Source organism: Rhinichthys klamathensis, unplaced genomic scaffold (assembly GCF_029890125.1).
Source record: "Rhinichthys klamathensis goyatoka isolate OS25496 unplaced genomic scaffold, OSU_Roscu_1.1 h1tg000098l_1, whole genome shotgun sequence".
NCBI classification, from domain to species: domain Eukaryota; kingdom Metazoa; phylum Chordata; class Actinopteri; order Cypriniformes; family Leuciscidae; genus Rhinichthys; species Rhinichthys klamathensis.
This window is the reverse complement of record NW_026606637.1, coordinates 3,608,081-3,636,071: the sequence shown is the minus strand read 5'-3', so window position 1 is coordinate 3,636,071 and position 27,991 is coordinate 3,608,081. Positions and strand designations below refer to the sequence as shown.

Genomic DNA, 27,991 nt, shown 5'->3' with positions numbered 1-27,991 from the left:
AAAGCACTCACCCATTTGAAAGTTTACGATGTACTAAAAACATAAAAGTTTTCCTTTACGTTTTTCACGTACAGACAATGTTGTCAAATGGCGCAGGCCTCGGCTCAGTTAGCTTTTCCACTGCTGTTAGTACCGCTTCAAAGTGGGTGGGACTATAGACCGATAGTTATAGTTGCGCCGCATCTACTGCCGTGACATCATCGTAAACGCAACACAAACAAACACGTGACACAAACAAACGCAAAACACAGGAGCAATGGAGCATATCGGTGGAATGGTGTTCTGGATTCCATGTGGATGTTTTTCACTGCAAGACGAAGAAGTTTGTTTATTCAGGATTGGTGTCTCGTGTCGCAAAACCAATGGCGCTGGTAGCGACGATTCTCTCTGACCAATCAGTGATCTGCAGTGTTTACACGTCACATTTTAGTATCGGTACGGCTCGCTTGGAACCTCAACCGAGGTGGTAGGCTACTATTTAAGTGAGCCGTACCGAGCCGACCATGCAGTGGAAAAGCGACAAAAAGTGAGCCGTACCCTGCAGTGGAAAAGCGGCAATTATGATCCCTGTAGATCTGCGAAAACGACGGAAAATGCTGTATTCTGCTGCCAGGCCAGTAGTTGGCGATGTCACTTTGTAAAGAAAAACTACACGCCTATAGACTGAACACGTAATACATTGACAAATGAATCAAGTCAAGTCACTTTATTTGGCATTTTGTAGTTTAACAGAGACAACAACAGTGTTGTTTTCAAAAAGTTTGCATTTTCAGGCCCCCAAAATGTTGTAACTGGAATACTGTGCACACACTGCCACAGTATTCCAGAAGCTTCTAGCTGGCACAGTAAGTGTGTTCAAGTCCTAGTGGGAAGTTCGCATTTACGAGGTGGGAAGTCGTGTTTACGACGTCAGGGGCGTTGCGTTCAAGTCATTTTCGTCAGAGTAAGATGGCGGTGTACCTTGTCTTAATTAACTGCACAAAAATACAAATACCTATATTTCTAGATAATGAAAAACAAAGAATGTGCATCAGGTGTGTTTTGCTTTTTTATGTTTTTAATTAGGCTAATTTATGACACACAGTAAAATGTATTAGCTGTAGCCTATAGGCCTAATGTTATATACAATGCTAGTTACAATTGTATTTTGTGCAGGCAATTAGCTTACTTCGTTGTAAATAAAAAAGCCTGACCAAATCACTGCTAAATATTCTGTCATGTTTCTGACACGCCTCAACATCGGGTCTTAAGGAAAATCCTGAGCCTCCCGCTCGTATTAATGACATTTTGGCGCTCATGCGCGTTCAACCATAAGACACACCTTTCTTCAGTGAGCGAGGACGATATTCCAGACGTGTCTGTCCTGTGACCCTGCCTGCGTTCTGGCTGTGGCTCCAGCAGATCTTTGTTTGTGCATTGTGTCAGCTGGGAGAAACAGGAGCTTGTGAAAGAGAATCCCAGCAGGAAGCAGTGAACAGCTGTTCGGAACACAGGGTGTTTATCCTAAAAAGTTCTGATGACATTTAAATTATTCTTATTTCTTAACATTTGTCTTTAGTGAACATTCAGGGTGTTGATTGGTTCCTAACAAATTCCAGTAATTTTTTTTTTTTAGCTATTGTTAGTTGTTTTGTTTTGAAGCCAAACTCTGCATTTGGAAGGAATGCTTTTTAAAAAAAAAATTTAAATGAACCAAAAACAACATTATCACTCACCTTTTGGATGTCTTTGATTCTTTTAACCTAATGAAAAGGCAGCTCGGCCAAATGACCAAAGGCTATACATTTGAAGTACAGAAGAAGCACAAATGAATGGCACTTTTAGGAACACTGGGTTGAAAATTGAGAAAAAAAGACCTCTGCACCTGGATGTGCTTATGATTATTTATTGAAGGAGGTCAGAGGTCCTGACCACCTCCCCAAAACAACTTCAGATAACAGACAATCTGGTGTTCTAGTATAGAGCACATCCATTTGCTCAAATAATGGTTATTAAAAGGCTGCTTATGGAAATGTACTACATGTAAAGGATGTCTGATTTTATTCTAATTATCATTAAACACACATTTGCTTGTTAAACCCTTATTTGACTATTAGGTAGATTCATGTGGCCAAGCTGGTTTACATTGGGGATCTGTGTGAAGTCTGGATCATTTTAACTGCTGTATCACCAAGTCATTTTACACAGCATTTAATGTGGTATTTATGTAGTGAAATAACTTAGTTACATACTACTTCTTATTACTGTGTTTTACATTATGTTATACAGGTTGTCTGAAATGTTGTTTGCGGTCCCAACAGTTTTACTGCCAGACACATTTCTGCCAAGAGGGGCGTTGCAAACACATAAATAAAAGGCAGGATTTAAGCGCAGCAGTATCTTCTTTAATACTCTTGAGCTCAAAACAATCACTTCAGAATACACAAGAAAAAAACAAAAAAACAATGGGTAGGCCCTATAACAGAACAACACCATAATATGAGATACGAACAGACCAAGGGTACGTTTACACGACAACGATATGCTTAAAACTGAGAAGTTTTTCCTTTGAGTTTTCCGTGTACAGACGACACCATTGTCAAAACGATCCCCATTCACACGAATCCGCGAAAAACGACTAAAAACGCTGTATTCTGCTGCCAGGCCATTAGATGGCGATGAAACACGATACTGAACACACAAAACGCATGTTTAGAGGTCATCGTCTTCAGAGATTTGCGTTTTTGCTCTTTAGACTGTTTCCAAAAACTTGCACTTTGAAACCCGTTTTCAAAACTTTGCGTTTTCAGGCACCCAAAACGCCGTTGTCGTGTAAACAATCGGCCAAAATGCATAAAAAGTTTTACGTTTTAAGATGAAAACGGTGTCGTGTAAACAGCCCCTATACGTTTACACTACTATGACATGCTTAAAGCTGCCGTCGGCAAATTTTTTTTTTTATCATATTCAGTGAAATCAACACTATAATCGGACAGAACAACATAAATAAAGTGGTTTTAGAAAAAAAACCGAGCTTCTAACTCCACCTGGAGCGTGTTATTTGTTTTGCAAAAATCCACAGCTCCCGGATCATCGGGTCCAATCAGCGCAGGGGGGTGTGAGATCTGACTGTCAATCACAGATCGGGCACACGCCACCCCTCGCGCACGTTACAATCACATGCACACGCCTGAAGTTCGCGCAGTAACGAAGAGTGATGGCGGAAAATCAAGTAAGCTCATTTAGAGTATAAATGACGTTAGCAATTGCAATCTATCGGTAGATTAGCCAGGGCAGCAAACCTCCAAATACTCCATGGTGTTGATGGATGCTGATGAGACGGGCGCGTTCACAGATAACCTGGTGCACACGCACTGACGAGCATGAACTCGGTGGGAGGGTATTCGTTGATAGTGGGGGAGGGCCATGAGAGTTGTAAACATTCAAAATTTTGCCTAAGTCCACTCAATCTGCCAGACTTGCCGACTTCAGCTTTAAAACTGAGTTTTTCCTTTTGGTTTCCCGCGTACAGACGACACCATTGTTAAAACTTGTTTGAAAACCTTAATCAAAGATTGTTAATGTTCCGTTTAAATAAATAGCCTGCACAGCAACATACAGAATTACAAACAGAAACAGCCAGACAAAGCATTCATTCATAAACCAAATACTAAATATACACATCATACGAGAAAAACAAAAAAACATTTTCTTTCTTAGAGCCTCGTTTTGACAATCATTGTGTTTAAAATAATAATAAGAAGCAGCAAATCAATTTGACTGAATCATTAAAAGGAACTGATTCAAAGGAGCGATTCATTCTCAGTTCGGACATCACCGGTCTCTTGCACAGCCCGTTCTATAAATGTACTCTAACCCTGTCTCATGTCAGGAGCATACTGTAGTTGGTGTGACTCTAAAATATCAAGAGTGACAGTCTGGTCTATTTCTTCCTTTCCTCACATGGATGTGACTGCAAATTCTGAGTCATGCAACCTCAGAAATGTTTGTGAGACATGCCTATGCCTGTGACGTCCCCATGACACATTATATATTACACAACGTAAAAAAAGACACCTGGACTCTGCAACCCCTCGGTCAGCTAAATGGGGGTCCTCTTACACTTCCTAGTAATCTGTTCCATAGACCCTTCCAGAAGACGGAATGTCACCAGTGCGCTTGAGGGAAGGAAGTTCATGCGGCCCTACATCTGAATCAATGACACACAGAGAGAGAGAGAGAGAGAGAGAGAGAGAGAGAGAGAGAGAGAGAGAGAGAGAGAGAGAGAGTGAACAGACTTCTGGAAAGGCCCTGAAAGTCGGTATGCACTGGTTCAGACCGGTTTCTCTTCCACAGTGCAGACGAGTAAATAGCGGCTTGGAAATCTGCCAACATTACTCACCATTCTCTCTTATGGGCAAGAGAGAGAGGAGAGAGGAAGTGAGTGTGTGCGGCCTGACACTTCCCAGAGAACCGATTTGATCTATTATAGCTTTTCCTTTTCCTTCCTTCCTTTCCTTTTCTTTTTCCTTTCCTTTCCTTTTTATTTTTAAAAAAAATTTTTCAAAGAAAACTTGATTTTCAAACTGAAAGGATACTTTAGAATCAGATAGGCATACTATGAAATCATTGGGACTTTTTGACAGTATTGTGTTAAAGGTGCATTGCACAACATTTCATGTTAAAAATACCCGTTTTTCTAACCCATACATGCTTAAACAATTTCCTGATGGGCTGAATAAGCCCTTCTCTGATCACTGCGATTGCCTCTATAATCCTGTACAGTAAAATAAATAAGAGGTATTCGGGATGGAATTTGAGACTGGGCGTTCACGCTCACCTGGCTATGTCTCGCAGGTTTGTGTATTCGCCGCCATTCTCCGTATCAGCGAAGACAACTCGAGCGACAAAACTTTAGTCAACTTTCGACAAAAGTACAAGATGGATTCTAAGAGACCGGCTTGTAGTTCATTTCAAACCCCAACACAAACTCCACGTAAGACAAAGAAAAGAAAACTTTTGTCTAGTGCCACCAAAAGGGCCAAATTGGAGTCAGACAGGCGTCTATAAGACGAGAGTCAACATCGGGAAGGCTTTTAACAAATGGAGAGATCTCCGGTCTGCTCTAGGGCTCAAACGGGATCCTCAGTTGGCTTTTACAAAGTAATAACTTAAATTGTTCATGAACGTGTTTCCATAATAATACAATCATAAGTGGATACAGTAAACACATAAAACAGTTCAACATGGAGATAGATGGAAACAAAAACCGAAGTTTTCTACTACCCCCGTTTTCCCCTCACACATAAGTGTGTAATTTACTCAAATGCCTTTCCTTTCATATATTTAAAATTACTTGCAGATTTATAACTTTATTACCTCTGAAGACATTATGACTGTAAATAAAAGATTTGTGCGGCTGATGCTCTTTTGGTTATGAACAGCTCGTGCAAGCGTGCGTATGCGTGTGGTCCATGAGCCTGCACACCTCTGGTTGCAGTTTCGCTTGTCGCCAGAGGGGGCATAGTTCTGCAAAAACTCAGAGACTTGCGCAATGCACCTTTAAGGTGGACACAATACAGTATGTGTGGGCAACACTATATTTATGCTACTTGTGGCATGTTTGCATCCTTCTTAAATATTGAAAGCTTCAGTATCCATATAATTGCATACATACACACATAAAAACCTTGAGGCGGATGGGCTACAACAGCAGAAGACCCCACCGGGTACCACTCATCTCCACTAGAAATAGGAAAAAGAGGCTACAATTTGCGAGAGCTCACCAAAATTGGACAGTTGAAGACTGGAAAAAAATGTTGCCTGGTCTGATGAGTCTCGATTTCTGTTGAGACATGCAGATGGTAGAGTCAGAATTTGGCGTAAACAGAATGAGAACATGGATCCATCATGCCTTGTTACCACTGTGCAGGCTGGTGGTGTAATGGTGTGGGGGATGTTTTCTTGGCACACTTTAGGCCCCTTAGTGCCAATTGGGCATCGTTTAAATGCCACGGCCTACCTGAGCAATGTTTCTGACCATGTCCATCCCTTTATGGCCACCATGTACCCATCCTCTGATGGCTACTTCCAGCAGGATAATGCACCATGTCACAAAGCTCGAATCATTTCAAATTGGTTTCTTGAACATGACAATGAGTTCACTGTAGTAAAATGGCCCCCACAGTCACCAGATCTCAACCCAATAGAGCATCTTTGGGATGTGGTGGAACGGGAGCTTGGTGCCCTGGATGTGCATCCCACAAATCTCCATCAACTGCAAGATGCTATCCTATCAATATGGGCCAACATTTCTAAAGAATTCTTTCAGCACCTTGTTGAATCAATGCCACATAGAATTAAGGCAGTTCTGAAGGCGAAAGGGGGTCAAACACAGTATTAGTATGGTGTTCCAATATCGAATCTGGCTCCTCTTGCGGCAACTATCATGGCGGTCGAGCAAATACACCAATTTAAAAAAAAATACTACTGTTGTTGTGTCATGAAATTTTAGTTTTAAGAGTTTTTTTTTTTTAGGCAAGAATGAAGTTATTTAGACCTCAAATATGTGACTCATATTTAAACATAGCACTTATTTTACCATTTTTTTAGACACTACAGATACGAGCCCCAGGCCTTGAACAGCTTCACCTTGGCCAGTCCTATGGGAATTTGCCGCTGGCTCTTACTGTATGTAGATAGGGGTTAAACATGAGATACAATTAATTTTGGGTATATGAAACGGGACAAACGTTGGGTTAAGTGGAAAATTAAGTTTCATAACTTTATATTTAGGCTAAATTTAACTTAATCCTGTACCAAAGTGCTGCTTTTGTACATTTTAACTGAATTGTTTGCTTGTGTTTATTTCCTGTTGTCTTTTATAATGGCTATTGTTGTTAATTTAAATATCGTTGGTCAATAAATATTTTATATAAATAATATGCCATATTTGGTATTGAGAAATGGTTTGTTAGTGATCGTGATATGGACTTCAGTGACAGTTACATTATTACGCCGTTAGATGGCAGTCTTTATGAGTGAGTAAGAACATTGTCTCCAGACAACTTAATGAAATCTTTGATGAATTAAAGCTGCAGTCCGCAGTTTTTCCTCTTTGTCGCCATCTCTGTTCGAAATCTGCAATTGCAGTCATTCGCGGAATTATCAACTTTACGTGAGTTGTACCTCGGCACGGCACAGCGCGGATGCATCCAATGTTTTGAGGAGAGTGTGCAGCTGTCAGTCACTGCACCGGTGTGGATACTGGCATTCAGAATCATCGATTATTCTTTTTGGAAGTATGACCAACATAAGAATTTTCACCCTAAAATCTGAACAAGTAAGTATCATCCACTTTTGTTCTTCTGACCAACTTACTGAAAAAAAAAACATTGCAGTAAATCGCGCTGATTAAATCTAACGATCGTTTATCAAATCACGTTAAACCGTGCAAATTATACTTTGTTCTAAAATTGTTAATGTTAACAACATCAGCATTACGTGACTACATTTAAAGCCCTTCAGATATTTATCCTTTTTTTCGCATGGGTCCGGTTGCAGTCTCTTTTTCCAAACTCTCAGTCCAAAGTCTTTTGCATTTTACAGCGGGTGAGTCTCCAGTTGTCACTGGTGATTGTCGTTTGAACTTTTCTGGATCCGCCATCAAATTAATAAGTTTAATTATATCAAGTGCTGTGAGAAAAGGCTATAAATCTCCACCTCCAGCATCCTCACACGCAATATAGCCCATTCCCATTCCCATATAATATCCAAATGGCATATATATCACAAAGATAATACTTGTAATGCAATTTTCTGGAAAGTTATCTGGAGACCAGTGGACCACGTCTCTACAACGTTCTCATTGGGATAAACTAGCGACTTCTTTTGAGGACGTGCCCACGACGTTTCTGGAACGTTAGCCAAGATTCTAAAACAATGGAACTTTCCCACGACGTCCTCACAACCATGTCATACAGTAATGTCACGCTGGCATCGACCTGAAGAATGAATGCCATATCAGATGCAGGTAATACAGTCGTTTAGTCAATCCCTCTCTCATAATAACATAACTCAACTTTACTTTACATAAGCGTCAAAGCGATTCAACGTTCCTTTCCTTCGTTACTAGTTCTAAAGTGACGTTTTAGTAACGGAGGCTTGGGCTCAACTGTTAAACTGTCAACTTGAGATTTGAGTCTGTGTATAAAATAAATATTAAACAGCCACTTTTGCAGTGTATTGCTGGTTCGCATGATTCGAAAAATCATGTTTTTGTCATTCCATTTCTAAACATGTTTCTGTTTGACATGGTGATGTTGAAATAAAGAATGATTTGGTGTAACTAGGTCAGATTGAATCTGTTGGTTAACCAGGTTTCACCTGCGAGGCACGTTGAGGCCTGTCCCTCATTCAGAGAGATGAACCTGTTTAACAGGACCTCTGCTACACACTGCTGAGTCTCCACTGCTCAGGCAACATTTCTGAAAGGCCATTGATGGTCTGTAGATTAGTCAGTTAGACTGTAAACAAGTACCAGAAGGTAGGCTATTGTTCCTGAGGCCATGCAAATATTTAAACCATGTCCTAGTTTGTACAGTTTGTACAGTAAGGATTTCCCTGTGTGGACTGTAAAAAACACTCAAAAACAAACACGTGCACACAGCAGCACGTAACTGATGTAAAAAAAAAAAAAAAATTTGGTAGAGATTAATTCACTTTTATCCACATGCTCAAAGTAAAAGAAAAAGTTTGCAACTTTTAATAGACTCATATGTTTATGATTCATGTGGAGTGCCCGGTACTCAAGTCTCCATGTGCGCACGAGTCGTGTCACACTTCAGTGTAGTCAGCAGAACTGTCTATAGCTGCATACTCAGAAGAACTGTCGCCCTACTCACCCGATCAAACTCCATAGGATATGAGAAGTTTGGCCTTAATTCATTCCTATGGGATTCCTCAACCCCATATGCTACATGTGTATAAGACAATGATGCATTCATTTATCAAATTGATGCTGGGACAAGGTGTTTTTTTGTAACATATTGCGCTGAGCACGAGTTTAATTTTCCAGCTTTATATATATATATATATATTTTTGCCATTTGCTATTGGAGTCAAAAGAAAAACTGATTAAGCCTGTTTATTTTTTTATTTAATTCGTTTATTTTAATATTCCAGACATGCAGCATTTTTAATAAATAAGAGAACAGAACAAGTGTCATGCCAACTGTTACTGAAAGTTAATCGTCTGTGTCTGTCTGTACTGCCCTTCTCATGACCTTTACTCAGGTTTTCAGTAAACAGGTCTTACTTTAAACCTTTAGCGCCCCCTTGTGATTTTTCAGTCACATTGTTGTCTGCAAATTAATAAATGGGTAGGACTGAATGCTTAAATATTGAACTCTATAATAAACACTCATGTTTTGTGTGTATCACATAAAAACAATACAAAAACAACAACAATATTAATAATAATTTTCTAAAAAATTAGTTTTATAATAAACTATATAAATATAATATAAACAGTCCTATTTTGTTTGGATCACATAAAAGCAGAAAAAATGCTTCATGTCTAACTCGCATATTAAAATAAACTAAAAGCAGAAAAAATGCTAACAAAAGAAGAGGTGCAAACAAAGCCAAACACCAAAAAACAAATATAGTTTTCATGCATGATTTGCATCACATAAAAGCAAAAAAATTTGGCTAACCAAAGAGGTGCAAAACAAAACCAAGCCAAACAATTATATACATTTGTAATGGTAATTTAAAGGATAATAATAATTTGCTTAAAGACTTTTATTCTATTTTATAATAAACAGTCATATTTTGTTTACATCACATAAAAGCATAAAAATGTGTCTGGCTAACCAACGAAGAGATGCAAAAAAGAAAGAAAGAAATAATGTATGCATTTTAAATGCAATTTAAAGGATACAACAATGAATTTGTTCAAAGAAAATTATTTTTTATAATAAACAGTCATATTTTGTTTGCGTCACATAAAACCAGAAAAATGTGTCTATCTAACCAAAAAAAGAGGTGCATAACAAAACAAAAGGTATATACAGTTTTCATGATTTACATCACATAAAAGCAGAAAAATGTGTCTGACGTGTCTTACCCTAACGTGAACTACACAAGGAAAACATCCAAATGCATCAGCTATAATGAGAATTTGGAAGCAAAATGGAAAATCTGAATTCATATAAAAACAGGCTTCACATTTTTTGTTCAAGAATTTTTTTTTATTTTTTATTATCGTTTCCCCCTTTTGATATTTCAGTGGAATATGCAGCGGATGGATCTCATTCTCATGCAATTTACAGAGGTCTGCAGAGGGACGACTCTACCTTATCATAGTAAAATGGTCCTTTGTATGTCACCTCACACCTGTACATATTCTCATGACATTTATGAGCGAGAACCGTGTACAGTCCCACAGCAGAGAACGTTCCTCCATGCTCTCTGTGCACTTGTGGAGAGCTGGCGTATTTTTTTAGGCCTGTTTCTCCGTTCACCTTCCACGTGATCCTCACCGCTTTAGACCGTAACCCGGTGATGACACACGCAAGTGTCACTCTCTCCGAGCGCTGCTTCTGAACTCCAGCAGGCAGAAGAACAAGCACCTTCGGAGTCGCCAGGCGATCAACACGGACATGTGGAGCTAAAACACATATCAATAAGATGATGTATGATTAGAATGAAATGAGCAACCAGGAGCAAAGCTACATTTAGATATGTAATAGCTGAAAGCACATCTTACCCTCCACAAGAAGTCGAAGTCCTCTGCTAAACATCTGGTTCATTTCGTCCTTCTCGGCTGAGGCAGTGCTGTAATAGAAAAGCTGCTATGAGCCACATGATCAAGACGTTGAACGATTTAATTGATTTTTGCCTTTAAAATCTCACCGTAACAGAAGAAGAGAGATAATTATGATAATCACACCCGATGCCTTTCCATTTAAATTCATTTCTGTTTTGTTTCATTTGTTTCTTTTTGTATCATATTTGCTGTGTGCTGCTGCTGTGTGATTTCCCGCTAGAGCCAGTGAAGCTTGATTTGTTTCAGTGTTGGCTCTTATAAAGTTGACACAGAGGTTGACGGTTGAGGGAAGAACGTCCCATGTGCTCAGATGTCGTGTGCAGATGGTCCATTTAAAAGCAATCAACCATTACACAGCTGAATTCTTCACAGGCTAAATGAATTGGGTTTCAGGGAATTACTTACTTTACTTCTTACTTTATTTCTATGTAGTATTTATTCATTTTGTTGCCTTAGCATGCTGGGATGATATAAATTTATTTCAGTTAACAATAATAGCCATTATGGGGTACACTCTAAAAAATGCTGGGTTTTTTTAACCCAACTTTGGGTCAATTATGGACAAACTCAGCTGTTGGGTTACATTTTTTAATTACATTTTAACCCAACGTTTGGTTTTGTCCATATTTGACCCAAAGTTGGGTTAAAACAACCCAGCATTTTTAGAGTGTATGTTATTTTATGCTGTTTTATTTTATGCAATCATATCTTTCACTTTTTGAAAATCACACTTAATCATTTATATTTCATCAATCATGCCACTTGTGTCAGGGTTAGTACAAAGATCCAAGTGCACACACAGTTTTTTTCTCTTGAAATTATTCAACACCCATTGCAAATCATGTTTATTGGCAACATTTACAGACTTTCGGCTGTTTGCAATGAACAAATCAAACAAAAGTAATTGAAATAGCTCAACACAACAAATGTTTCAAGTGGTTTCCACAACTTGCAATGACTTTTGCAATCTCAAAATTATTCAACGCTCTGAATAGAATCCCTCACAACAGCACAAATCTGCAAAACAGGTGTTGTCTCATGCACACCTGATGCAACTAATCAAGGGCTTCATTAGTTGCACAAGGTGTGCTTGAGCTAGAACACATGAAATATCTGAACTGGCTATTTGTTGAGTGTCACGTGTGACTGCATGTTGTAAATATGGCTCAAAAGAATGGTCCAAAAAGTTAAGAGAAGATATCATTGCCCTTCACAAACAAGGAACAGGATACAAAAAATATAGCGAAGGCACCAAATATTCCTAGAGACACCGTTGGAAGCATAGTTCACAAGTTCAAAGTTAAAAGAACAGTGGTTACACTACCTGGACGGGGTAGAAAAGGAAGCTATCAACGGCTGCAACCAGTTCCTGTGAAGGCAGGTTCAGAAAAACCCTTGAGTGACTGCAAAAGACCTGTAGTAAGACTTGGTGGGCACAGGCACTGCGGTTTCAGCTGCACAGTAAGGCGCGTACTGAACACATGCCAGAACTCCAAGACGTACACCACAACTGACCCAAAGGCACAAGAAAAGTGCTCAAAATCATATAAACAAGCCACAGAAGTTTTTGGATTCTGTTCTGGGGAGCGATGAAAAACAAAACTGGAACTTTTTGGCCCTATGGATCAGCGGTATGTCTGGAGGAAGAAGAATGAAGGATATGCTGAAATGTACACTCTGTCTACAGTTAAGATTGGTGGGGCTCGGTGATGCTCTGGGGCTGCTTTGCATCCTCTGGCACTGGAAACCTGCAGTGTGTGGAAGGCAAGATGGATTCATTGAAGTATCAGGAAATCCTAGGAGAAAACGTCATGCCGTCACAGTGAGGAAGCTGAAGCTTGGGTGTCATTGGACCTTCAGGACAATGATCCCAAGCATACCTCAAATTCCATCAAGGCTTGGTTGCAGAAGAAGTCCTGGAAGATCCTACAGTGGCCATCACACTCACCTGACTTGAACCTCATAGAAAATCTCGGGTGGGATTTGAAGAAGGCAGTTGCAGCACGCAAACCCAAGAATATTACTGAACTGGAGGCCATTGCTCATCCATATTCCTCAGAAACGCTGCCAGAAGCTGCTGTCTGGTTATACATCTCGTTTACAGCATAACCCATAACAGCAAAAGGGTGTTCTAAGTACTAAAAATGCTTGTCATGAAGGGGTTGAATAATTTTGAGACTGCAGAAGTCAAGTTAAAGAAGTTTCAGTTGAATTTGGTGAAACCACTTGAAACATTTGTTGTGTTGAGCTTTTTTTTTGTTATTTGATTTGTTCATTGCAAACAGCTGAAAGTCTGTAAATTTTGCCAATAAACTTGATTTGCAATGGGGAGGGGGTTGAATAATTTAGATTACAACTGTATATATATACATATACATATACTGTATATATTAGTTCTTTTTGCTTAAATGTAAACATTTTCTAAAGTGCAAAAAGATATAGTGGACACTTGCTATTATGTTTTATTAAGCCTTTTTTTGCATGGTAAACCTGATATGGGAATATTGTTTTTTCTTTGATGTGATATGCAGAGTAGCTGTATGTTAAAAACATATTTGACTGTTATTCGGTTAAGAGGGACACAAAAACAGGAAAGAGCCGTTGGTTTACTGGCAGAGACAGATGCATGCTCTATCACAACACAGCAGCGCTTCTGCACTTCTGATCTCCTGGGATCCAACTAATCCAATTAGAACAAAGTTAGCAGGTTTTGCAATGCAAGCCAGAAATATTTCAGCATTGAAAAGACAGCTTTCATAATGGAAATAGAATGCCTGAAATAGTGTAAAAATCCATGTTTATTTCCCCCCATAAATACTGTAAAGTTAATTTGCACAGAGATGCATTTAAGATAAAAAATCGAAAATACAATATACAGCATTTAAGCCAAGTTAAGTCACCTTTATTTAAAACAGATTGTTTCAAAGCAGCAGTGATAACAGGAAAAATAATACATTTCGGCTGTTGGCCAGCTGAAGCCAGTTCAGTGTTGAATCAGTTCCGTTGTAAAGATCATCAATTATTACATTAGTTCATTTAATCTTTAAAGTTCTGCAAATAAAAGATGTCATTGTCCAGCTCAGTTCTCACACAACAGCGTCAGTACAGTCAGATCAATAATATTGTTGAATATTCAAGCATTTGTGTTCAATTGTAAAATATTTGCGTATGGTTTTTGTCTGAAAACCCGCAATAATAAGTGCCAGTGTCATTACGCAAAGTTGTGATGATTTGTAAGAGGTGACGGAGCTTTAACCCTTCCCTGGTTAAGATGGCATATCTGCTCTGGTCCAGTCGCGTGCCGTAGCGCACCTGTGAAGTGTTGGTCACATTGTAGGAGAGGATCAACTCTGGCCCCTGCCCGGGGGTCTGTTTGTACCAGCTCAAAACCCCCTGGCTGCTGTTGGGCATCAGTGGGCAGCTCAGTGTGACATTTTGACCTTGCAGCACAGAGACGTTCAAAGAAGTCTTCCAGAAAAAGCCTGAAATTACATGCACACTTAAATATTTATATAGTCAAAGTGTAAATAATACAATTAGATGAGCATGAATGTTCTCAATATTGTTATATTGTTTTAATAATTGTTTTTTGTTCATTAACATTGTACAATTATTAAAAGAGCAGCACAAATAATACAAAATGAACAAAAAACAATATATTTATTTAAACATGAAATAACAAACTAAATATATTTGAGGAGAAGATAGGATCTTGAAACACTTACAGTGCAGTGCAAGAGACAGAAGTGAAAACAGCTTTATGTTGCTTGTTTGAAGATCCATTGTTTTATCATATATATAAGTGAAGTTAGACGAGAACTGTTGAAATGTGGCTGTCTGTATGATGCCACTTCCTGTAGGATGGTGAGTTCAGTCCTTACAGTCTTAAGAGTCTCTCAGGAGAAATGAACCCGCTGAAGGGAGGTTCAGCGCATGTCAATATCTGCCTTGTGTTAGATGTGTGAATCTCTCCGTACAAATTAAAATCATAACAGAGTCACAAACCTTTATAGGGCCTATCTAATGCAGTGGTTCTCAACTGGGTCATGACCCCAAAATGATACATGCAAATAAAAATAAGGCAATACAATCATGCATAGTTTGAAGGCAAATAAATGGGCTTATTAACTTTTAAAAGTGATGATAAACACTTCTTATGCAGTATCTTTTACTTTTGAATAAGGGTTGTGCATCCAATCATAGGTTATTTTGGTATAAAATAAACAAGATGTAATAACATAAATATGAATAAGAAATATTGTCATGGTTTTCATAATGTAACTAAACTCCTGTTTTTTTTTGGGAAACAATATTAGGTTGCTTTTGAATGTCTGTGGAGGAACGTGCTTTTTGCCGTCAGGTGGTGTAGTTCCAGCATCTAACAACAGGGGTTCCTGCAACACACACTTCATACATAGCACATTTCAAGGGGTTGGGGGCACGCTCAAGGGGATGGCGATCATAGACCTTCCACCTCCATGCTGAAAAAAAATCCTCAATAGGGTTGAGGAAAGGAGAGTATGGGGGCAGATAGAGGGTCATGAATCGGGGATGGGCCTGAAACCATGCTTGAACCAACTCTGCATGGTGGAACCTGACATTGCCCCACACAAATTACATAGGTGACCTCTTCACCTTGACAGGCCGGCTCAACTTCATTGAGAAACTCAATGAGATGTGCAGCGTTATAGGAGCCAAGTAGTGGCCTACGTCCTACCACACCATCTTCAGAGAAAGCTGTGCACATAGAGATGTTTCCTCCACATTTGGCCAGGTTAAAGCTCACTTCATCAACAAAAATGTACTTGTCATGGTTCACGTCAGCTTCAAGCACCATCACCCTCTGAAAAATATATTTCAGTTAGTTCTTTTTACAGTGTAGTTCCAATACACAAATGAAGTAGGAGATGCATCAAACAGTAACTGTAATACAGTATATAGTGTTGTACCTGAACATCTCAGCCCTCTGTTGTTTCACCCTGTCATTGTTTCTCTCAAAAGGCGTGCAACTGTTGGTAGGCTGATGGATGCCATACTGGCAAAGGTGTCAGTGTTCTCCTCGATTGCCTGCTTTATTTCCAAAAAGCTCATATCATTCCTGGCCCTCACCATTTCCACCACTGCCCACTCCTGCTGGTCGGTCAGCACACGGCAACCACCACTATGGGGTTTTCTGTCAATTCTAAGCATAGAACAGAGTATACTGTCAACAGATCAAACTGTAAGAATACTGTAACGTTTGATGAATATACTGTACATGCATTACAATTTACTGTAAATGTAATGGTAAAGCATAGTATATATCCTCCACACTTACCAGTTTTCTGGGGAAAAGTTCGGATTATAGAATTGGCAGTTGATCTTTTTAGATTTGGATCAAGTAATCTAGAAGCCTCTGCCATCTAAGGCCTCGGTTCACCACGCGATCAACGATGATGACCCGGACTTCATTAGAGACAACAGTTCTGCCTCCCTCTCTCTGATGACCAACCCTTCGACTGGCCCCATCATCCCATGCCCACCTCTCTGTTGGTACCCATGCCCACTTCTCTGACCTCTCTGTTGGTGCCCATGCCCACTTCTCTGACGGATCCCTTGTCCACTAGCTCTTCCTATTCAGTGCAAAATATGAAAAGACAATGCAGAAAAGCAGAGCGCATGTGGCGGAAGACAAAACTTGTAGTCCATTATAGCATCTACAAAGACAGCATCCATGCTTTCAATATGGAACTAGGCAAAGCTAGACAGACTTTCTTCTCGAATATTATAAACAGCAACTTAAACAACACACACACTCCTTTTGCTACTGTAGAGAGTCTGACAAACCCCCCAAGCCAGATTCCCAGTGAAATGCTCTCAGACGGCAAGTGCAGTGAGTTTGCTTCTTTCTTCTCTGAGAAAATCAATAATATCAGAATGGTGATCAGCTCATCCTTGAGTTGCGCTAGGGTCAGACAGATCAGACCACAACCTGAGAAAGTTGTTACTATGTCTGATTTCGAAGAAATTGATGGCAAAATTTTGGAAGAAACCGTACATCACCTTAAAACATCAACCTGCGCCCTTGACGCACTTCCCACATCTTTTTTCAAAAGTGTGTTCAACAGCTTAGTTCAACTGCAGTTGTCAAGCCCCTCCTGAAAAAGAGCAATCTGGATAAGACCATATTAAGCAACTATAGGCCGATCTCAAATCTTCCTTTCATAGGCAAGATCATTGAAAAAGTTGTCTTCAATCAGCTGAACAAATTCTTAAGCTCGAATGGATACTTTGACAATTTTCAATCTGGTTTCCGATCGCATCACAGCACAGAGACAGCACTCATAAAGATAATAAACAATATTTGCTTAAATACTGATACAGGCAAATTATCATTACTGGTACTACTCTTGCGCCACTCCTGTTCAACCTGTATATGCTCCCAATGAGCCAAATAATGAGAAAGAACCAAACTGCCTACCACAGCAGACGACACACAGCTCTACTTAGCATAATGGCCTAACGACTACAGCCACATTGACTCCCTGTGCCAATGCATTGATGAAGTAAACAGTTGGATGTGCCAAAACATTCTTCAGTTAAACAAAGACAAACCTGAAGTCATTGCGTTTGGAAACAAAGATGAAGTTCTCAAGGTGAATGCATACCTTCACTCACGGGGTCAAACAACTAAAAATCAAGTCAGGAATCTTGGTGTGTCTCTAGAGTCAGACCTTAGTTTCAGTAGTCATGTCAAAGCAATAACTAAATCAGCATACTATTATCTGAAAAATATTGCAAGAATTAGATGCTTTGTTTCCAGTCAAGACTTAGAGAAACTTGTGCATGCTTTCATCACCAGCAGGGTGGATTGTAATGGACTCCTCACTGGCCTTCCTAAAAAGACCATAAGACAGTTGCAGCTCATACAGAACGCTGCTGCCAGGATCCTGAGCAGAACCAGAAAATATGAACATATCACACCAGTCCTGGTGTTACACTGGTTCCCAGTTACATTTAGGATTGCTTTTAAAGTATTATTACTGGTATATAAATTATTCAATGGGCTAGGACCTCAATATATTGCAGATATGCTCACTGAATATAAACCTAACAGATCACTCAGATCATTAGGATCATATCAGCTAGAAATACCAAGGGTTCACTTTAAGCATGGAGAGTCTGCTTTTAGCTATTATGCCAGCCGCAGCTGGAACCAGCTTCCAGAGGAGATCAGATGTGCTCCTACAGTAGTCACATTCAAATCCAGACTCAAAACACATCTATTTAGCTATGCATTTACTGAATGAGCACTGTGCCACTATTCGTCTGACTGTTTGTACTGTATTTTATTTAATTTTTTACTCTAAACTGTTTTAACTATTTTTATTTCTTTTGATTATTTTAATTTCTTCTATGTAAAGCACTTTGAATTACCATTGTGTATGAAATGTGTTATATAAATAAACTTGCCTTGCCTATTCCTTGATGTCTATCCTGCTCCATGTTGAAAGAAATTGTCAGTGTTGCTGAACAGGTACTTAATATGAAAGGTATTTCTTTGATGACACATTGATAAGGTGTGGTGAAAAAGTTAATGTATCATTTTGTATGTTATTCTTAATCAATTGAACATGTGATTACATGTTTGAAAAAACCCCCCAACATTTTTGATAACTTGCAGAGTTTCTGATACTGCACTAAACTGGTCTAAGTCCTACCTTTCAGATCGAAAGCAGTTTGTTGCTATGGGTGGTTGCAGGTCTGAGGCTGCTGTGATGCAGTCAGGTGTTCCTCAGGGATCAATTTTGGGCCCTTTACTCTTTTGCATCTAAATTTTTCCACTTGGTCATCTTTTAAAATCACTTGGTCTTTCATTTTTATGCAGATGACACCCAGATTTACATACATTCAAAACCTGATAATAATGTGGCTGTTGCCTTTCTGTCTCAATGTATTTCTGAGATAAAAAAATGGGTGTCTCGAATTTTTCTTTGTCTTAACCGTGACAAGACTTGAGGTCATGCTCATTGGTTCAACCCCCCTACGTAAAGTTGGGTCATAAATTTAAATGTGGATGGCTCTGTTTTAGAATTTCAAAGAAAATTAAAATATTTGGGGGTGATAATTTAACATTTGATCCTAATTTAACATTTGATCCCTATGTCCAGAATACTGTCAAAACATGTTTTTTTTTTTTCATCTTAGAAACATTGCCAGACTACATCCTATGTTGTCATTTCCAGTGGCTGAAAAGTGAATTAACATTTTTGTATTTTCTCGCATGGATTATTGCAATGCTCTACTCGCGGGGGTTTCAATAGCTACTCTAAACAAATTACAGTTTGTTAAAAATTCTGCTGTCAGAATCCTGACTAGGACCAGGACAACGGATCATATCACTCCTATTTTGGAGTCCTTACACTGGCTCCCTGTCAGGTTTCGTGTTGATTTTAAAATTCTCTTACTTACCAAGGCTTTGCATGGTTTGGCTCCTCAATATTTGTCAGAACTCTTAATCCTCTACATACCAACGCGTGATCTCCGCTCCTCTGAAGCTGGTCTTTTAACTGTCCCGCCAACTCGTTTAAGATTTATGGGTGATAAGACTTTCTCTTCATTTGCTCAAACACTATGGAACTTTCTGCCCTCTGAGATCAGGAAAGCGAAATCTCTTAGAATTTTTAAATCCTCCCTCAAAACGTATTTAGGGTATATTATTTGATTTATTTGACTACTTCTCTCTCTTACTTCTCTCTCTAAGATTTACTTATTGAATTGTTTGATAACATGTTTTCATTTTTGTATTGTATATCTGAATGTACTTTGAGTTTTTGTGAAGCACTTTCTGATGTAACCTTTGAAGGCGGTATAGAAAAAAGTTTATTATTATTAATTATTATTATAGTACCAAAGCGATCAACAACAACTGCATATTTGTGTTTGTTTGGATTTCTACGAGTCTGTCCACACACACACATAAGCCTATTTACATTGTCCCCATAATTTAGGATTTACAAGGATTTATGCGTGCACACACACATTTCCATCAAAATGGGTACATTCAATAGACTTAATGGTTTTTACTGTACAAACTGTATTTTCTCTCCCCTTACACCCATCACACCAAACTTTCTGCATTTTTACATAAAAAAAAAAACTTTAATTATTTTATAATTATACAATGATTTATAAATGAGGACGTCCCCGAAGGGATTTTGTCATGTTTTGGTCACTTCTGGTTACAAAATTGTCCCCAAAATATAGTTAATTAGGTACACACACACACACACACACACACACACACACACACACACACACACACACACACAAGCACGTGCATCTCTCTCAACTGTAAACAAGCACGACCTTGTTGCTGTCAACATATCAACTATCATCAGTTGTTGTTTACATCAAATTTACATTAAGCCTGGATCATTTCAAGTCAACAACATTTTAGATCCGGCTTATACATAATTTAGCTTTATTGCAGTTCACTTAAATAGTCCTGTAATGTGACAAATTAATTTTTAAAAGTACAAATGTTCCATGTGTCTAAATGAATATGATTTCATTAATGTATTATTCAAGAATTTTAAATATTGTTAATTTAGTTGATCATTTTGATAGTCACATTATAGGACATTTCTATCATCCATGACATTTCCTTACATAAACAATACTAGCAATACATATATCAGAGTCTGTCAAGTTTTATGGCACCAGTTATTTGATCACTGATCAGAAACAGTATTAAAAAAATGAGAGATACAAACACACACAACCTGGTACTAGTGTAAAACTGTTACATGCTTTCTGCCTTATCTGTCTTACTGTGAATGAAGCAGTTGTTGTATTTCTCATCATCTCAGTTAATAATTATTAACAGAACATTAAATAAGATTGTGTGTACATAAAAGTAACTTTTGGTTTCTCAATCTGGAATCTGAACCTGATATTTCCTGCCCAGAATAGTCACAAATGGAGATCTAGAGATCTGTTGGAGCTCAAAGTCATTAGGTTAGTGAGTGAGTCAGAGCACTGGTGCAAAATGCTTGTCAGAGAGCTTTGTTATTGCTGGCTGGGTTCACGACAAACGGTACATCTTGACAAAGAATAATGTGGAAAACCTGCTGGATGTTAAGAGACTGCCAACTTTCGATATATTTACCCTGTAAAGCCGTATGAAATATAAATATATATTTTTTGAAATGGAGCAGTTTATTGAACCTTTATAATTCAATGCAATAGTGATTGAGAGATATAAAAATGTACATTTAGTTGATAAGGCTTTAGGAACTTGTGTATCAAATACGAGGCTATTAATACTTTATCTTTAGTACATTATAAAATGTTTACATTTATTTCATTAAATTAAATAAGGAATAACCACGACCCTCCTATAACAAGGGGTTTGGAAAATGGATGGGTGAATGACACGACACAATAAATAATCTTCCACCACCAGAACTGTGCAAAACCACCAGATGCTATTAATCTTCTGACAAAATCTATTTCAAAATGCTCCCGAATCTTGCAAAAGTTCATAATTCAAACACAGGAATCCAATGCAAGGGGGGCCGTGGCCCATGGAAACAGCCGCCACCCTTCAGCATTATGTAATCACCCCCCAACTGATGACTCATCACTCGCAGGAAACATTGACCAGCAGAATTTCGAAGGTCTGTTCTAACTCAAACCAGCACGCACTGCTCAAAACTACTGCTCTTTAATGAGCAGAGGACACTTATGTGCAGTCTATGAAGATTCAATACATATATACAGTATATATAGATGGTAACACTTTACAGTAAGGTTTCATTATTAACATTAGTTAACTACATAAGTTAACATGAACTAATAATAAACTGCACTTCTACAGCACACTGCATATTAATTTGTTAATGTTCATTTCAACATTTACTAATACATTATTAAAATCAAGTTGTACTTGTTAACATTAGTTAATGCACTGTGAACTAACCTGAACAAGCAGTGAACAGCCGTATAACGTTAACAAAGATTTACAAATACAGTAACAAATGTATTGCTCATAGTAAGTTCATGTTAGTTGATACATTAACAAATGAAACCTTATTGTAAAGTGTTACCATATATATCTTTATAAAGAGAAGTGAGCCACAGATATTATCTAGAGATAAATAGATGATTTCATGTGTACTTACAGAGTTCTTACCTAAGAAAGTGGTTAATATATAAGGTAATGGGTTAAGGTTATAAGAGTAGGTTAAAGGTTAATACCTAGTTATTACCCAGTTATTGAAATAACTAAGTACATAGTATGTACATGGGGAACAGGACTATAAAATAAAGTCCTACCCACTTAACTCCTAAAAGCTGCTCTATGTGTGTGTCCGTGTGACCAAAAGGGGCATGGACACTCCGTGCTTGGCAAAAGTTCAGGAAACACTGAGTTGCTCCTGCACAGAGCCTCTTAAAAAATGTTTACAAAAAAAAAACCCTGCTCTGCCAAGACACTCCCACGAACAGAGGAATGGAAACTGAAACACGCTCTTTCAGTAAAAACCGGAGGGAGGAGACTTTTGGTTTTTCCCAACGGCGAGGATAACCTCCATCTGATGTCCCGTTGCAGCAAGCTGTGTGTTTGGAGTGCTGAGGAACTGGACGGCAGGTCCCATCACCGGGAGGAGCAGAGCCACTCCCCTTTCCTGAGCTGAGCTTGGAGGGGAAACCCACACTTTAAAAGTTTCATTTCACTCAGCAGAGAGTCTTCGCTGGGCTCACACCAACCAGCTCACTCTTTACGGACATCTCCAACCTGAAAGCGACTGCGTGCCTCAGGATGGCAAGCTCCAAATCTTCTCAGAATACTCGTAACATTGTGATCGCCTGCCTGGCCCTGTGGTCGATCATCTCGCTTATCATTATTGTGGTTTGGGCCACCTCGCCTGACATGAAAGGAGCCAGTCAGTGTCGCAAGGAGATGCAAGCCCTAACGGAGAGGCATGAAGGGGCAAGAGTCGTGTGGAGCAAAGACCGAAAAGCCCTTGAAGAGCTGGTGAGACAGGGATGGAGGAACCAGACTGCCCTACTGAAGCAAATCGACCAGTACAAGGAGCAAATACAGATTCTGAATATCTCTTTGAACGTCAGCCTGCAAGAAAATGTGAGTTCATCTTCTTATTTTGGTTCACAGGCTGTTTCTTCTAGCTTAAACCTCAGTACGATAACAGATCGCGGGTAATGACACCCAGATATGTTTTACTCTGAAAAAAAAAAACATGCCTTTAAGTTTCATTTTTGAACAGTTTATGAAACTCAGACATGAAACAGGTTTTGCTTTGCATAACGAGCCCTAACGGGAAGTTGTGAACAGTTTAGGTCGAGTTAAATCTGAATAGTTATGCAAATATCTAACAAATCAAACCAATGTGGGACCATGATATCAATCATAGCCCTTCCTGGAAAAACTCTCCTGATAATGTTCACATTGTCTCTGGGCCTATTATGTTTCTTCCAAAATTTTTTTTTTTTTTTATTTAAGGGCGTTGTATTGTATTAAAAGAGGTTCTGTCTAGATTTTTTTGTGGCTACGTTTTGTCAAATGCCGTTTTTGACCTTTGGAGGTTGTGGCGTTCACTCACACACCCGTGAGATCTGACGGCCACACCTTTATGTCTTAGTGCGAACCTCCACGGCCAAACCTCACCCCGGTTATGGACTTGTGTTTAATTAACCTTCTGTTTCTCCACAGGTCATTCTGAATGGAAACATTACGATCTTGGAGAGCAAGATTGAGGAATACAAACTCATCGAGGGAAACCTCACTACAGAAATCAGCCTGCAGAAAGGTAGGAAAATTTAAGTCAGAGTTTTCCCTCTCATCAGAGGAGCCATGAAAGGAGCGCTCTCTCCCTCTGACGATATTCTTAGATGAATTTTCCCATGTAACCATAGAAACTTGGAAGAGACAACAAATAGGCAGGACTTGTTTGTGACATGGAATTCTGTTATAATAACATGAAGAGCGCCAACTAGCGGTTTCATTCCAAGAAAACTCTTCTATTTTTGGTCAGATTACTTTTTATATACACACTGTAAACACGAATAAGTTTTCAAAACTCAAATAATTTGAGGTTATCAGTTACACACATTTTCTTAAGTTCAGAAATGTAACATTTAAGTAAGCAGAACTTGCAGCTTTTTATTTTATACTCATAAATTTGAATCGCTCTTAACTTGAAATATTTGAGTAAGCTTATTCACACACAATTTAAAATGATCATATAATTTTAGTTTAAATATTTTTAGATGTGGAAACTTGGCTAGCTTTAACCAGCTAATTAAATAAATACTACCTAGCTAATTGGTAACATAGCAATATAAAACATTTATCATACACTGTTCTCAAATCAAGCTCATGCTCCACTCGTCACCATGATGGTAACCTACCAAAAAACCCAACAGCAAACTCTTCTAAACTAGCATAACAAAACATTAAACTACTAAATCTGTCACTTAATATTAATCTGGCACAAAAATATAACACTTAATTTTAGCATTTACTCTCTCTTTTGAGTGTCATGGCAAAGCATGCTGGGAAATAGAAATCCCAGCCCAGTTTCAGTTAAATTTAAGTTTATCTAAATTAAAAGAAACAAGTTCATAAAATTCAAAACAATGAAACAATTCAATTTACTTAAAATGTGTCAGTTTTGTGAACTCAAAAGAAAAATAAAGTTCTAAATGCTCATAAAAGTTAATTTGATGGAACTAATATTGTATAATTTGAGTTGGCTCTACTCAAACCAATTAATTATTTTGAACGTTAGGGTTAAAATGAGCATTTATGTATTATATTCACAGAAAACGTTGTCAAGTTCAATATAAGTAAAAATTACACGGCTGTTTCTAAGGCTTGGGGTCAGTAAGATAAAATTCTCTTATGCTGGCCAGACTGCATTTATTTGATTAAAAAGAGAGTAAAAAAGTCATTTTGAAATATTATAAATAACTTTTTCTACTTTAACATATTTTAAAATGTAATTGATGGCAAAGCTGAATTTTCAGCAGCAGTCTAAATTATTCTAAACGTGCTGATTTGGTGCTCAAGATACATTTCTAATTATTATCAGTTAAATAATAATGAACAAAAGTTGTGCTGCTTAATGTTTTTTGATGAATAGAACGTTTAAAAGAACATCATTTATTTGAAACAGATTTTTTTGTGAAAATGTAAAAGTCTTTAATGTCACGTTTGATCAATTAAAATAAATGAATCATTGCTGAATACAAATAATAATTTCTTTCAAACAAACAAACAAACAAACAAACAAAACCATCACAAGCCCCAAATGTTTGAAAGGTACATGTATTCTACAATACAATTGTGTCAGGATAACAGAATTTAAAGGATTTTTGCTGCTCCTTGTATCTCATTATTTTAGTATTATTTGGGATATTATTGGTATATCATTATATCCAGCCTAAGCTGATTTTTTTGGCTTTATCTGGTCTCCCAGCCTGGCCAGACTGATGTGTTGGGTGGTTTTTAGCTGGTCAGACTGGGAGACCAGTTGGCTACCCAGTAAAAACAGCTAAAACTCCACTTGGCCTGACTCGTAGAACATCTAGACCAGCTAAACCAGGGTGGGACTATCTACAACCAGAGTGACCAGGCTGGGAGAACGTCTTAAACTAGTTAAGAACACCATAAACCAACTTAGACCATCTTAAGCAAGCTAAGATCAACTCAAACCAGCTTAGACCATTACAAATTTGTTAAGACCGTAAAACCAACTAAGGTTGTTTTTGTCAGCAGGGAACAGTCCTGTTTATCACAATTAATATTGAGATTTTCAAATCCAGAATATTGTTTAATTTTTAAAGGATTTCCTGACCTACTAAACAACTGCAGGAAACGACTCCTGGATGCATGAGATATGAAAATAACAGGGAATACAAAAGCGAGAGAGACTGCACTGATAAAAATCGCCCTAGCTCGCCCCTTTTACCCGCTTGATAAAGCGATTATCTGGAAAAGATTAGTTGACTTTGGAAAACCTTTTCACAAAACAGGATAGGTGTGATGTCTAGAACGTTTCACACCAAGGCCAAATTTTAACACCAGTGTCAAATTTGAGACAAAGCAGCAAGCGAACAACTCCAGCCAGCTACAGTCCAAAATAGTGCTCTGACGTCACCAAGGCCACTTTAAGAAACAAACTGATAAGTTACACCGTGCCTAGACATTGCCTTATAAGAGAATGGACTTTTTTTTTTCAAAGAATGTTTGGCATATTGTTTGAAGAGGAGTGCTAACATTGTGAGAGGCTACATATTGGCATTACATAAAATATTTGAGTACAAAACATTATGAGTTGTAATGTCTGAAGCAAGTTTTTCCATTACCGTTTCAGACCAGATTGAAGCCCTGGAGCACAATTTAACCCTGAAGGCCCAGGAGTTGGCATCTTGTGAGGCTTTGCGCCTCGCTTCTAAACAGCTCCAAACTGCCGCAGAGAGACAGACACAGGGCTGCGAGACCACCAAGCAATATTTACAGAAGCAACTGTAAGTCATACAGCATCTCTTCCATCGCTTCGAACTCCATTTCATCACTCTTGGAAGAGTTCTTGTTTTATTAAAGCATGTTAAATGTCTAAATCAGAATAAAGCATGCGGTGTGAAAATACCCTGGAAAAATCTTGCATTACCGCACATTTATTGGTGCTGATGAGACTAAACTACCGCATTTTGTTGCTGAAATGTTTTTGTTTTTCTTTTGTCATTTGATCAGCACGAAGTGCAAAGACGTGGACCCCCATGAGCATCAAGTTCATGTTGAGCTCAATGACAACGGAGCCCAAGGAATCACCACAAGTACTGTTACACTGGCCATGATTGTTTGCCTCAGTCTGCTTTTGGTTCCATGTAAGTTTAATTGAGTCATATTCAGAATATTTCTGCTGTGTCTGTTGATAATGAAACCGCATCATGTGTGTTAATGAGACTCTGGTTTATTCTCAGAGACGAGAGGAAGGCTGGATGGTGGATTATTTGGGTACACGTTTTGGTGCAACACTGTTCTGAGGACACTGCTCAGGTGCACTTGTAACCCTGGACTTAAAGCACATTTAAATCTACATTTGGAATGCAAAGTGCAGATGCAAAATTGATGATAATTGATGAAGTCAATAAAGGTATTTGTGTTGCAAAACGTTTTGGTGCCACGTAAAAAAATATTGGTTGACAACATGGAAAATGCATTTACCTTATTCCACAAATGTATGCTGTACTTCATTGGTGGTAACCTTTTTTTTTTTGTTATTTTTTATTAGGGAAAAATATATGGATTTTATGGTATAGATGTTTCAGATTTGTATTTATTTTTGTTTGGAATAACCAGGCTTATATGGCAATGAGATATTGATGTTAAAAGCTATTTGGAAATTTGATCACACTGTTTTACCACTGTCTGTTTTTTTTTTTTTTAAGGAATTTACGAGGACTTTTTGAAAGCTATTTTTGAATAAATTTACAATGTTGACTCTTTAATTTTGACTTGATAAAAGACAGCCTTTATTGTGAGTATCCTTTCCATCATCATTGCTATGTCTGTCAACCTTTTTAACACAAATCTGATGAAAGAGCTCCCAGAACATGTTGACTAAGCAGGGAGGGAAAAGAACAAGAGAGAGAGACACACAGAAGAACAACTTTCAAAAAAAAAAAAAAAAAAACCATCTACCTCCAAACTCAACCATTAAACTATGGTAACTTTGTATCAGACAACTGTCATTAAAATTAGAAATTGTCATTAAAAATAGAAATTAGAAATTAGACTTTTTTCCCCCTGAAAGCTATACTTTTTAAATAATATCATTTTTCATTTAATTGTGATATAAAGATATAAAGTGAGTAATATTTGACTGTTCATGTGATCTCAGTATGTTGGCCTCCTTATTCCTGATTTTAACATTTATTTCACACTGGTTTTAGTTTTCTATTTTTATGAATCATAACTTGAAAAAAAACATGAAAATATAGAAAGAATACTAAATACATGAATTTTGCAATTCAATTAAATGATATGAATAAGGTAATTGTTATGCATGCAAAAAGAATATTTAAAATTATTTGTTAACCGGTAGTTTTTTTTTTTTTTTTTTACAGGTACATGGTTTTAAAAATAAATTTGAAGGCTTTGAAGACTTTTTT

General features: G+C 38.0%; 3 protein-coding genes across 3 annotated transcripts; 1 reads left to right on the top strand and 2 right to left on the bottom strand.

Moving 5' to 3' along the window:
- Positions 1-10,245: 10,245 nt before the first annotated feature.
- Positions 10,246-11,175, bottom strand: si:ch211-1a19.2 (uncharacterized protein LOC100142650 homolog). The gene is made up of 3 exons (XM_056252636.1): positions 10,897-11,175; positions 10,751-10,818; positions 10,246-10,651 (listed from the first exon to the last, which is right to left on the bottom strand). The coding sequence occupies exons 1-3, from the start codon at positions 10,956-10,958 to the stop codon at positions 10,308-10,310; spliced, it is 474 nt and encodes a 157-aa protein (XP_056108611.1). The 5' UTR covers positions 10,959-11,175; the 3' UTR covers positions 10,246-10,307.
- A 2,636-nt stretch (positions 11,176-13,811) lies between these two features.
- sid1 (secreted immunoglobulin domain 1) lies at positions 13,812-15,017 on the bottom strand. The gene is made up of 2 exons (XM_056252635.1): positions 14,536-15,017; positions 13,812-14,292 (listed from the first exon to the last, which is right to left on the bottom strand). Exons 1-2 carry the CDS (start codon positions 14,591-14,593, stop codon positions 13,958-13,960), a joined length of 393 nt encoding a protein of 130 aa, XP_056108610.1. The 5' UTR covers positions 14,594-15,017; the 3' UTR covers positions 13,812-13,957.
- Positions 15,018-22,386: 7,369 nt separating this feature from the next.
- si:ch211-1a19.3 (uncharacterized) lies at positions 22,387-27,328 on the top strand. The gene is made up of 5 exons (XM_056252686.1): positions 22,387-22,937; positions 23,526-23,622; positions 26,191-26,344; positions 26,571-26,704; positions 26,801-27,328. Coding segments are annotated over exons 1-5 (711 nt in total). The 5' UTR covers positions 22,387-22,613; the 3' UTR covers positions 26,803-27,328.
- The last annotated feature ends 663 nt before the right edge of the window (positions 27,329-27,991 follow it).

Bases quoted from the DNA above. Each gene is read 5' to 3' on its own strand.
- si:ch211-1a19.2 (XM_056252636.1), bottom strand. From the start codon at position 10,958: ATGAATTTAAATGGAAAGGCATCGGGTGTGATTATCATAATTATCTCT. The intron at 10,819-10,896 runs GTGAGATTTTAA...TTTCTATTACAG, and splicing joins ATCTCTCTTCTTCTGTTACG to CACTGCCTCAGCCGAGAAGG. The intron at 10,652-10,750 runs GTAAGATGTGCT...TATGTGTTTTAG, and splicing joins ACTTCGACTTCTTGTGGAGG to CTCCACATGTCCGTGTTGAT.
- si:ch211-1a19.3 (XM_056252686.1), top strand. From the start codon at position 22,614: ATGGCAAGCTCCAAATCTTCTCAGAATACTCGTAACATTGTGATCGCC. The intron at 22,938-23,525 runs GTGAGTTCATCT...GTTTCTCCACAG, and splicing joins ACGTCAGCCTGCAAGAAAAT to GTCATTCTGAATGGAAACAT. The intron at 26,345-26,570 runs GTAAGTCATACA...TCATTTGATCAG, and splicing joins CAATATTTACAGAAGCAACT to CACGAAGTGCAAAGACGTGG.
- sid1 (XM_056252635.1), bottom strand. From the start codon at position 14,593: ATGGATCTTCAAACAAGCAACATAAAGCTGTTTTCACTTCTGTCTCTT. The intron at 14,293-14,535 runs GTAAGTGTTTCA...ATGTAATTTCAG, and splicing joins TCTGTCTCTTGCACTGCACT to GCTTTTTCTGGAAGACTTCT.